At 42.1% G+C, this 12,606-nt stretch overlaps 1 protein-coding gene across 2 annotated transcripts in view; it reads right to left on the reverse strand.

Annotated features, from left to right (window-relative positions):
- The window catches only part of LOC132987453 (FERM, ARHGEF and pleckstrin domain-containing protein 1-like), a 58,189-nt gene that overhangs the window by 9,279 nt on the left and 36,304 nt on the right, over positions 1-12,606 (reverse strand). For both annotated transcript variants that reach the window (XM_061054536.1, XM_061054535.1), the window contains exons 8-16: positions 11,405-11,552; positions 11,195-11,290; positions 10,855-11,018; positions 10,677-10,745; positions 10,493-10,586; positions 9,017-9,230; positions 3,568-3,755; positions 3,002-3,091; positions 895-1,028 (exon numbers count right to left, since the gene is read on the reverse strand). In XM_061054536.1, the coding sequence (XP_060910519.1) occupies positions 895-1,028; positions 3,002-3,091; positions 3,568-3,755; positions 9,017-9,230; positions 10,493-10,586; positions 10,677-10,745; positions 10,855-11,018; positions 11,195-11,290; positions 11,405-11,552 (1,197 nt within the window). The remainder of the gene's footprint in view (positions 1-894; positions 1,029-3,001; positions 3,092-3,567; positions 3,756-9,016; positions 9,231-10,492; positions 10,587-10,676; positions 10,746-10,854; positions 11,019-11,194; positions 11,291-11,404; positions 11,553-12,606) is intronic.

Here is a 12,606-nt window from a genome sequence, read left to right on the forward strand (position 1 = left end):
TCATTATTCAAGAAAAAAATCAGTCTAAGTTTTAGTTGCACATGGATCTTTAAAAACAGGAAGAAAAAAACCCAGATCCACCAGCAGGTGTCTCCCTTGAGTAAGACTTTCCCCATACAGTGAGCAGAAATAATGAGCTGCCATTACTGGATTCATTCAGAATCTGTATTAATATGGGTCAGCATTTAGACAGTCACTGTAGGGAAACATATCCAGTCTTTAAAACTTCCTAATCTGTGACAAACAGCTTTCTAATCCTGCTCACAACAACTAAGGTTCTACATAACATTGAAATATACAAGGCTAAAGAAGAGACACATGTAGTGCTGGATGATTTGCATTCTCATTTGAATGTGGTTCTTATCAGTAGAGCTGGTTCTTCTTTTCACTCTGAGCTTTCATTTGAAGAATCACTTTGAGCTTTAATTAGAAGTAATGATGATGACAGGCACATATAGGCTCTGAAATTAAAATGCTACTGTAAACGTCTGCAGTTAATAGCCGTAAATAATGACACGCTTTATGCTTCACTGTCTGCAAGTCTGTGTGTGCGTGTGTGTGTGTGTGTGTGTGTGTGTGTGTGTGTGTGTGTTGTATATAAGATAAAGCCCAACATCGTTAAGGAGATCAGACAGCAGAAACCCACAGGCAAGAAAAGGCCGGCTGGGGTGCAGCATGACTGTTGCCATGGAGACGATAGCTTCTCGGGGGCCATGTGAAGGGGCCGGGTCATACCCCATTTAAGACGTAATATCAATTAAACTCATAAAAAAGGAGGTTGGGATTGTGATACATTGGACTTAAAACAAAAAACAGCTCCTCATCCGTTATATTTTTCAGCCTGCAGAGATTTATTTTTTTTCTCCAGTTTTGCAGTAAAAACAAAAGTCTCACCACAGTGCGAGCCTCTGCTCCACCTCCCTGAGAAAACCTGTGTGGAACTTGTGCAGCGGCTCGAAGGTGGAGAGGACGGTGTTCTTTAGGGAGTCTGGAGTGGCTTCATCCTGTCCCACAGCGCTCTGGAAAGACTGAGACACAAAAAACAAGACACAAAGGCTTGAAAAACGGTTTTATAAAAAGATATAAAGAAGATATTTAGTTTTTCATGCATGGATGGTTTCAAGTTGCAACATTACACATAATTATATTAGAGATGGGACAGACCCGATCTAATATCAGTACCAGGTATGATATTGATGTAATGTACATATAGGATATCAGACTGACGGCGCCGATCCATGTTACCGATAAAGAAAGATGGTTGGGCACTTCAAACATTCTGAACTCACACAGTCTCACTTTAAAGACATCCAGACTGAACTTCAAGAAGCGACCACAAACCATTTCCATCTTCAATCATTTTAAGGGTTAACTACAGCTCTGTGTATTGATACCAACAACTTAAAAAAAAAAAAAAAGCTGGTTAAAGACACATTTTCGGCATTATTGGTATCGCAACATATGCATCGGAATCGGATCAGAACTGAAAAAAAGTGGATCAGTGCATCTCTAACTTACATCAGACACTGGATCATACTGTAAGTAGCCTTCAATCTTAGTTGCAGAACATAGACTCAGATTTATTTAGCTCAGCAGAAATGAAAGGGAAACAGTCTTCCTGTGTCAAACTCTGCACATACAGTAAATAGTTTAGCACATGAACATCTCTATTAATGTAAAGCAACAACAAAATAAACTTTATGATTGGATGGCACCTTAATGTTCTCTGGTTTGAGCTGTGGGCTTCAAAATAAGAGCAAATAGCAACTAAATATTTGACCCTCTGATCCAAGGAATTGAAACACAGACTCATGAAGGTGAATCTGAAACAAAGTGCTCGCTGGAATCAGCCCTTTGCAGATGAGAGGGAAACTATGATAGCCCTCTTCAACGAGGGATACCACAGGTGTTTTCCAGAGACTGTAAAACTATTTTCCTGTTTCAAGCAACCATGAAAGAAAATTGAAGAAACTTTGATTTAAAATCTGTAAAAAGTATCAAACTGCAGTGCAATGGTTTCCTCTCTCCATATGCTCACGTGACTCAGGTCCTGATTTTCTGGTCTTGAGCTTGTAGAGGCATGCAGTGCAGGCTTGTGGAGCTCTGATCAATGCCCTGTTCATGCAGGATACTAACACAAGCCGTTCATCTGTGTGTCTGCTGTTGTGCTCCACTCTTGTGACGTCTCTTAAATCCTTTAATTGCTGGAGGATGAATGGAGGAATCAATAGCCAATCACTCTTTAACACCTTCTTCCATTAAGTCAGACTGAAGTCAAACGTTGCATGTTGCAGACATAGGACAGCTTTGTTTCGCTGACGTGATGGGAAAAAGAGAGAGAGAGCTTTTGGAAGTGCTCGAGAAGAAGAGCCAGCTGTTGTTCTGATGACTTCACCACCGGACAGCAGCAAAATGTGAAAAGTGGGGGTAAGAAAGTGAGACAGTACACATGCAGCTGGAAAGAGTGAGCGAGGACAAGAGCCGACCCAAATATTTATGAGATGCATGAAAGGCCTCTCTGAAAATAACAAGACACAAAAAGCTACAGCCTTTTAAAAACAGAGTGATGCATTTTCTGCAGGCTTTAGAGCAGCCTCTTCCCTCTGCAACATGTTTAATATCCTGTTTTCTGCTACATTTCCTTTCTGATAATGTCTAATGAAATGCTCTGTGTGCTTGTTCCCAGACGGTGAAATCCAAAAGAACAGACTGAAACAGGGAGCTGGATGTATCTCTTTAAACACAAACACAGTTTAGCATTCAAAGCCATGAGTGAGATGGATAAATGCTTTTCAGAGGGTACAGGGAATTAATGAAAAAAATGAAATCTCATCTGCCAGGATATCCCTGTGTCACCGCTTGGCTCTGTGTGTTGTTGGCGGGCGCTCTGCGATGGAGCAGCTAAGCGTAATAATCAATGTTTTTTTCTCCCCAGAGGACAGCACAGAGGAAAACAAACAGCGGGGCAGCATGTTGGCGGGCAGATTCGGTGTGTTCTTACCACAGTCACCACCTCCAGGTCCTTCACATACGTCCTCTCTGTGGTCAGCAGCTCCTTGGCGATGAAGTAGGCTTGATCCGTCGGGAACCTCTGCGAAGAAAAACCAACAGAGGAGGAAGAGAGTGAGCAAAACTATGAGAAACTCCAACTTGTGTTTGGTGTTTAGTTATTTAGGCTTCCTGTCTTATCTTGTAAAAATACAAACTTGATTTGGTCGATGTCAAAACAATTGATTTGGTCGATGTAAAAAAAAGAAAATGTCTTCCTCTCTTGTTACCCTCATCTACAAACACTATTATAAAGATCTCACAGTTTAGCCTGTTATTACTTGATCACAAAATAAATAAATATAATTTATTTCACCTGTTCGAAATAAACTTCAAAATCTTAATGTAAATCTTCAAAAAAAAAAAAAAAAATCACTCAGGAATACTCAGGACAGGAATTCAAGGTCAACCTCTGTTTTAAATAGTAGCTTTAAGGAACAAGAAAAGATACAAAAAGCAACTCCATTAAGTTTGAACTGCTGTTTTTCTTCATGAGAAACTCTCCATGTGATAACAAACCTTTCTCCGAACCTCGTCTTCATCATCCGTGCGAACGCTGCCTGCGTCGTTGAGGAGCGGGCTGGTGAGGGGGGAAGGCAGCCTGCCGTCAGGACTGTGGCTGCACAGCTCCAGTGACTTCTGACCGTTCACCATCCCGTGAGAGTTACCAGAGGACGCAGAGAGACGAGGACTGTTAGCAACCACTCCTGTACGAGGTCCATCGAAAACCCGAGAGGAGAGGAGAAGGAGAAGTGAGTGGAGATAGATTTAAAAAAAAGAACTTTACAGGAGATCTGTGCAAAATCTCTCTTTGAATTTGTTTTCTACACTTGAAATCTCAGACGGGTGGTATTTGTTGAATTGGAGAATTCATCTGAAGTCATTTTTTAATCAAATGCTTTAAATGTTTCCAGCTTTTTTAATGTCAGAATGTGCTTTTCGTTTCATTTCATCTCAGACTCAATATCTTTAGTTTTTGTGCTACTGGTGGACAAAAATACATTTGAAACTGTCAGCTTCTCCCATTATTGGGACTAAACATTTAAACTACTAATGGAGAAAATGAAGGGCAGATTATTAAACAGTGAAAATCGAATTACTTGCAGCTCTACAGAAATGCCAAATTTCAAAGACACTGACATTTGATATTGATTGAACTCTCAAAGCATTCAGTTAATAATGTTCCACAGCAAATTTCACCGGCTAAACTTTACACACTAATAAAGTATACAGGGTCAGGAATGCACTACATATAGCACCTCATTGGTTTAAAAAGACATTTTGAACCTAAATCAGAGTTTTCTTCGGTTGCTGCCTTCAGAAAGTGAGACGTCAGCCGTGACTCACTCTACAGTCCAGACAGCTCTCACAGCAGTCTTTATGCCAAGTCAATCAATACGAGAGCCGAAGCACATAGAGCAGGATGATCAAGAGAAACAGCTTACTAACAGTCATCTACACTGAACGTGTCCACTCAGCTTACTTACTATGTTTAAGCTGCAACTTGCCCACCTCTCTCTGTTGTCCTCCAGAGTGCCGATAAAAACACAACATCGCAAAACATGCACACACAAAACAACAACAACAGTGCTACACAACTACAGAGGGGACTTCTCTTTGCACTCTATGAAGGAGAAGAAGGAATGGAAACCAACTACAGGAGGGGTATGAATGTACACACAGACATACAGCAACCAACAAACACTACAAAACTACGGGAAGAAGAAAGGGACAAACAGCACCTACTGAGGTCTCAGAAAGAAGATTCAGAAAATGTCACTTCAAAGAGGTCATCTTTATTAACTCTCTATTAACATGAATATATACATGGTTAAATGAAAATAAAGCAGCGTCAGGATGTCAAAGCAAGGTTAGCATGAGTGAGAGCATGAAGGAAAGATGTCGAGCAGAATCAACAAAAACAGAGATGAATTCATGCAGCTTTCTGGGCCTTTTCTAACACTACAGTAAATGAATAAAAGATGCCTGTGAATGTCATTTAATGTTTTGAATAAACAGCCACATGACCGTTTTGTCATGAATATATTATAGTTGTTCTGAAAAAGTCAGCTGGTAATGAGGAAACATTTGCATTATTCAGTTAGAGTACAAATCACTTTTACACCACTTGACTTGTTGAAGTAACACAGTTTGAGTTTAGGAAACATTCTGTTTAGAAGCAGTCTCTTTCAGACTTCAGTCTCTAATGATACTGCATGATTTATTTATTCCCAAAATCTGTGCTTACATCACATTTTCCAGACTGTTAAATGAAAAACTATGAAACTAAAGTAAAGTGACTTCCTGTATCATCTGATAGTACATGCAGAGAGCAGACAGGGCAGAACAGTGTGATGTGCAGAACACACCTCAGTCCTGGTTTAACACAGCATGCATTGGAAACATAAGAGGTGGAAAAAACACACACACACACAAGTCTCTCCTGCAGACCTGGGACACTTAAAGTCGTTCAAAGTGAAATCACCAAAGTTGAAGAAGAGCATGTCCTCTCTTCCTCAGATTGCACTATGACAGAGTTTACCTCCAGGTGTATGGGAGAGCTTTGTGCACCAGAGAGGGTTCTCGTGCTGATCCAGTCATTCCCACAAATAAACAAGCGTCTGTTTGATTTAATGGTGCTGTACTAATCTCATTCATACAGCTTTGAACATTTTGTCACTGATATATTTTGGATTTTCAGGAGCATATGCATGGCCAAACAGTTGTTGCAAATGCTTTGTGCAACTATAAGCTGCATAAACAAGAAGAATGCTCCGCCTCCATTTTCCAGTTATTACTCATTCTGTATCCATCTGACGTTTTCAAAGTTTTTTCTTTCTATTTCTTGTTTCTCTGATAAGCCTAATTTAACTTTCAGCTACAGGAGTGCCCACTTTTGTAATATTTTATTTTAAGTTTTATTTTTTGGGGCTTGTTATAAATGCTTTTATTTGAGAGATAGGAAAGTGGAGAGAGAGAGTTGGGAAAGTCGGGAAAGGAGCCACAGGTCAGATTCAAACCCCGGTAGCTCGCTTGGAGGACTATAACCTCTGTACACGGGGCGCGCACTAACCACTGCGCTACTGGTACCACCTATTTTGTAATTACATTGTCACATTCATGTTTAATCAGCAAAGATTTGGGCCAATACTCATGTTGAAATATCAAATAATCCAAAATCTAAAACTGATCTTGACTTAAACAGCTAATAAAAACCCACACAGGGGGCGCTGGTGGCGCGGTGGTTAGTGCGCGTGCCCCATGGGTGGGGGCTGTGGTCCTCCAGGCGGGCGGCCCGCCCAGGTTCAAATCCAGCCTGTGGCTCCTTTCCCACATGTCATTCCCCATTCTCTCTCTCCCTGATTTCTGGCTCTGTCCACTGTCCTATCTCTCCTTTGGGGGCACAAAAGGCCCAAAAATAAATGTTAAAATATAATACAAAATAAAAACCCATACATACATACATATAAAGCTATAACGTTTACAGACATACTGTATATATGCTACATGAAATCAATGTTAAAAGTGTTTGTGAGCACTTTGAAGCAGCAGTCGACAGTGATGGACGAGCCGAGGGACTCTGTGCTTTGAGGAGTTGCCCTTAATCTGCCTTTCACACATTCAGTACTCACATATAACTTGTTACTCTAACCTGCTTCTATTTTCCTACATATTCCCAAGCTCCTGTCATCTTTAGCCTGATTTTCTTTTTTCTTGCTCAGGAATAAATAAACTCTGAGCGGGATCACTGCAGAGGCGGGAACCCAGACAGCAGTAATCTTTCCACCACACAGACTGTAGTGAGTGACAGAACAGGTTTACATGCATCTTGAAAAAAACAAAACCAAAAAACAGAAAAGAAAAGAAATGAAAAGTTTCATGCTCGACAGAACAGTGGATAAAGAAACAGACTTTTTCAACGAACACAAATAGAAAAACACAGACAAAAGACAAAAGTGCAGAAGGAAACTGTAAAAGTGCGGAGCCATTTGTGAAGATGATTGAAAAACTCGGCAAACTGGGGAAACTTCCACAACACAGCTGTTGGAGCTTGACACCAAATTAAAAGCCAGAGATACTGGAGCAGGAGTCGAGAGCAGATGGAAGGCATCAATAGTGAACAAGAGAGAGTGGATAGAATACCACCACAACAGACTTTTCACCTCAGCCAGACCAAAACGCTGCTGCTCCTTCTAATGCAGTCAGACTATTTATTTACAAAAATACTCTCAAGACATGTTGAATCCCTCATTTGTTATAAACATGACATGTTTCTGTGTCAGGTAGCAAAGAGCTAAACGAACTGTAAACAATATTTAAACACCAATTAGATGTTCAAATCCATATTTGCAGAGCAGTTATGAGTTTCCACTGCGACGCCAAATACTTCAGACACTATCACTACGTCTCTCATGACAGTGGGAGACGCAGCATCAGACAAAGCGACAGGATTATTCCAAATGCCTACAATGTCAACAATCGCTGCCACAAATATCAGTCCACAGATCCTTCTGGGCTGAACGAGACGAGCCCTGTACTGTACAACTCATCAACATCATATACAGTAAGGCAGCGGAGACACAGAAGCTCAACCAAGATTTCAGCATTTCTGTTCTAAATATCTGATTTGTGTAAAAAAAAGGTGATTAAAAAGTGCAATTTCTTGAAGCGTTCCAACATGAACAGAGCCTCTTATTCTCTGTACCTTATTAAATCCTAACATGGCACTTGTGTATTTCTGTAAGGAATTCTTAAAATGACGGGGAGGCTGGAGTTCCCTCCTTTCTGCACCCCTCCATGAAAGATGCTGAGTTCAAAACGTGCATCTAATAGTTTAAGATTACTGTGAACATGGAGTTCTCAGTCGCTCTCTGATATAATCTATCACCCACACAACACAGCTTTTCTAACTCCATCTGGACCCAAACTAAACCCTTTAAACTCTCGGGTGTGTGTGTGTGTGGGGGGGGGGGTTCTGTGTGCTAACAGCTGAAAATCTGTGCACCCTCCTCATCACTGAAGGCCTGGCACCCGTCCTCATCTGCCTCCTCATCCAGCTGCAGGCTGCCAAAGGAAAACTTGTTCCTGGGAATAGGAGAACTAGAGTTAGCCTCCACCTGGTTACCAAACATCAGGGGGCTGCTGCAGGTCCCCCTGTGAGTCTCCACCTCAGATTCATCAGACTCTGAACCACTCGTAGTGGAGCAGTCGTTCATCTGAACCCCTCCCATCTGTGGGACACCTGCCTGCCTCAACCGCTTGTGTCCCAGACTGGACCTGGGCCTGCCCGGTGCCGAGAGGCCATTAGCCACCATGCGGCGCTCTAGAGCAGCCATGCGCTCAGCCCGGGACAGGACGGGGTGTGAGTCCTGCCCTGAGAAGGACGTCCCCTGGTTGGGGTTTGCGTCCAGGTGGTGTCTCACTTTGTGGCTTTTGTGTGAGCGGGGGGAGCGACTCGGGATAGGGGAGTATCTGCCCTCTTCACATGGAGCGGGAGCAGAGCTGTAGCCGTTCTGCTCCGCGTAACTGTGGGGGTTTGACTGATGTGGGGGGTCCATGGGGGGACTGGGGACAACACTCCTTGGAGCCACATTGTGGACTGTCAGAGGGCTGCTGCAGTGCCTCTCTCTAAAATGAGCAGGGTCCACCAGAGCACTGTGGACAGGACTTCTGTTAACTTTCTGGTATGACTGGTTGGGAGACTCATTAAAGTCGTGGCTCATGTTGAGGGATTGTCTAGAAGAAGAAGGGGACTCTCTGTACCGTATCCTACCCAGAAAGTGTTCCTGCTGGACCTGCAGAGGCCCGTTTATGCTCCCTGTTGCAGAACCCCGTTGGAGCGCGGCCTGCTCTCTGTGATTCATTCTTAAAGCCTGGTCCCTGCCCGGGCTGCATTCACTATCTACATCCTTACAGTCAATATACGGAATGGAAGAGTTGCTGCCTCGAGACGGCCTAAATGCTGGACCTGTACTCAGATGATCCGGCTGAGTCTGTCGCGTCGAGCCTCTTCTCTCCTCCGTCCGGGACGCAGACCCCGTTCTGTCTCTTTCATTGTGGCCGTTCCTCTGGTGAGCCGGGCTTAACCTTGTAGTCCGTGAAGCTGAGGGGTCTTCTGCAGTCACTAATGCTGACTCTGTCCAATGACGCCGATGAGGAGAGTCTACCCTGGGAGCCCCATGCTGACAGAAAGAGACACATAATGAGTATGTTTTATTCCTGACCATGAAGGATGTGATTAGTGATACTACCTTAAAGTCTTAATATGTGATTTTTCACACTTAAATATAATATAAATCAAGTATATCCTCTGAAAATAACTCTGTGAGTCATGACTGTTTACAATGGGTGTAACACCCGAGTCCTACTGTCTGTGATGTTTTCAGAGTTTTCAGAGTCCTATCTTCACTTTGTTTACATCGCCGGGACGGCCGGCTGACTCCTCCCCTCGTGTATAAAAGTTGTTTAATTGAGGGACTAGAGAAAAGAAGAATAACATACTGTACTCACTGCTTAACTGTGTTTCTAGATCACGCTCATTTCAGGTAAATTTACATGCAGTGTGAAGATACGAGCATAATAAAGATCGCTAGCATTAGCATGCTAACACAACAATGCAGCGCGAGTTGTTTTGGTTTCATGCTGGTGCTCAAGTGGCGACATCTGCTGGATCAAAAAATCACATATAAAGCCTTAGTTAACTCTGCCTGATGCAGAGAACATAAGAAGCTTTTTTCATGTTTGAAAAAGTGAATATTCCTGCCTTCATTTTAAGTGATCAAGAGTTTGTGATATAAATATAATACATGTAGTAATACTGCTAAACAATGTACAAATGAGTGTAAGTTAGACTAGCCAAAAAAAATGTACTAGTTCAAAGCACCAAAAGCGTGACTTGGTCCAATGGGGAGGCAACCACTAATGAATAGATCTGGAACAGGTGGTGTTCTTTTAAATGAATGAATGAAGCATCACCACAAATTAGGATGTGCCAATATACTGAATATCCTAACAGCTATTCAAATTCGGTTCAGTTCAATTCAAATAACTTGATTTATCCGTTAGTGAACTTCAGTCATGTAAAAAGATATCAGTGCGCACACACCTCACATGAAAGACAGCACAGCACAAAAAGAAATGATATGTAGGACTGATGAAAATAGACAGAGACACTTTTCTGTAACTAGCTCTCTGTATTAAAAACAAATGAATCAAAGTGATACATATAGTTTAAAGTCTGTATACCAGAACTCATGGAACACCTCTTGTAGTTTAAAATGTCTTAAACAATGCAAGCTGTAAAATCTAAAAAGTACCTTGATGGTTTTTTTGGTGAGAAAGGTTTGAAAAAGAAACCTTGTAAGTAATGGGATCTGTAAGGTAACTTGGTATGCACATGGGTGAATGGTCTACTTCAGATTCACTGAGAAACAGATCCACTCACGTCTGTTGGCACTTCATGGTGGCGAGGAGAAGGCAAAGGCGACAGGCGGCTGTTTTGTTGGACCCGACTGTTGTGTTGAACCCGACTGTGTTTCCTGGCACACAGGATGTTAAAGGTCAGTGTTATAAACTCAGAGCGACCTCACACAACACAAAATGTCAATCATGTCTGCAGCCTGTTTTACCTTTCAAAGGGGATCTTTTTAAACTCAGACTCCCTCACATAATCAATCACCTGCTTCTGTGTGCGCCCGCTGCAGAGAACAGGAGAGATAATAATGAGCTATTCTGGGAGCGCTGTGCTGGACTGTTAAGTGATGGAGGAGAAACTGCTGTTTGACAGATAGCTGACTCTCTCTCTACCTGAATCTGAAGGAGGAGCCTCGGGTGAAGAGCACAGGCTTGGGCTTGGCCTTAGGCTCCTCAAAGAGGCGGAAGAAAGCGTGGTATTCCACACAGATCTTCCAGAAGATTTTACAGCAGTCTCTGCTGCCCATCAGGAACTCCAGAGTGTCCTGATATGAACTCTGAGGGGGGGGGGGGGGGAATAAACACATGACTTAAAACATCAAACACTGTATTAGGATTTAGTATTTATTTATTTGAAGCCTCCATCTAAATAATGCTAAATTATCATCAAATTAAAAAACATCAACTGAAGAGTTTTGTATTTCAAACAGTCTGAATCAAGGACATAACTTACATTTAGATCTGGCCTCAGCTTGATCAGGAAACGTTTCCTTTTGAAGCTCAGTTTACGCACTTTAGACCAGTTGAAGGCGTTAATCCGTGTGTGTGTCTGACGTGAGGACAAACACTTTTAACACCAACAATCATTTCCACTGAGGTGAAGCTGACACACAAGTAACTGTTTTTAAAAACACGAGTTGAGCTACTGCCTCCTGTGACTGACCTGAAAGACCAGGACACCAGTATGACCCACGGCTAAGCTCAGCCTCGTGCCTTCACGATCCTTGGCAGGGTGAAGACGAATCCCGTACATCTCCAACCTGCGCGCCACTTCTAACAGCTGATAGTCGGATTCAGCTGGCGTTTGACCTCTAACAACACAAAACAAGAGAGACTCAAGTTTAAGAAGAAGCATTTGAAATATTCTCCTTTTTCAAGTTTGACAAAAAAGATCAAAACAAAGAATGAATTCATGCTTAATGTAGGAGAGTTGTCTGTTGATGAGTCGAGGACTGACATGACAGTGCCGTTTACTTTCAGTGTTGTCCAAAAACGATTAAGGACAAACAAAGTGCTGCACTGGATGGCAGTTCAGTTCATGGCCTGTGGACACAGCCACTGTGCTTCATTTGAGTTAATCCCATATAGATCATCCTGCTGCTGTAAATACTCCCCTAAGCAACAAATGTGTCGTAATCTGTGGATGGAAATAGCCCTCAACAAATGCACCATTGAATTATGTTTAGATCACATTATCTTTAACATACAGAGCCCAGTGGGAACCCGGTGGTTACATTTGAATGTGTTTTTTTATGGTTCAGAAATGACCGGGCTTTGGACTGAGAACCACAGAAAGGACAGAGGAGTCAGGAAGTAAGAGTGATAGATTTTTTTATAATAATAGAAGAGAATAACCTTTTTCTTATTCTTTAAATAAACGTATTTTAAAAGTGTTGAGGGCTAATCTTACCTCTGGGTTTAAACACTTCGACTTTACAATTAAAAAACTCAAGCATTCATTATCTTTTAAGCATATTTTTTGGACAAATACATTCAATCCTGGCTTATCATCACACTGTGTGCCCCACTAATTGAGGTGAAAGAGCGAGTCTGAGTGGATCCACGTTTCTAATGTTTATCCAAGTCTTTTTGGAGCAGTGCTGGAAGGTTGGGGAGGGGTTGCAAACGTTAACTAACTTTCCTAATTCTTATCAGTGGATAAGCCGTCCAGTTTCCTGTGTGTGGTTTTTTGATAGGAGACTTGCCTCAGAAGAACTGCAGTTACAGTTATCAACACAGAGAGCCTTTAGAGAGCAGAGCGCAAGTCAACGAGAGCAGGAGATTTAATGGAACTCTTTTTTTCTGTAACAAATGCCCACTATGTGGCAACCTCTGGGAGAGCCCATTGACATTTGTGAGCTGATT

Source organism: Labrus mixtus, chromosome 13, assembly GCF_963584025.1.
Source record: "Labrus mixtus chromosome 13, fLabMix1.1, whole genome shotgun sequence".
Taxonomy (NCBI): domain Eukaryota; kingdom Metazoa; phylum Chordata; class Actinopteri; order Labriformes; family Labridae; genus Labrus; species Labrus mixtus.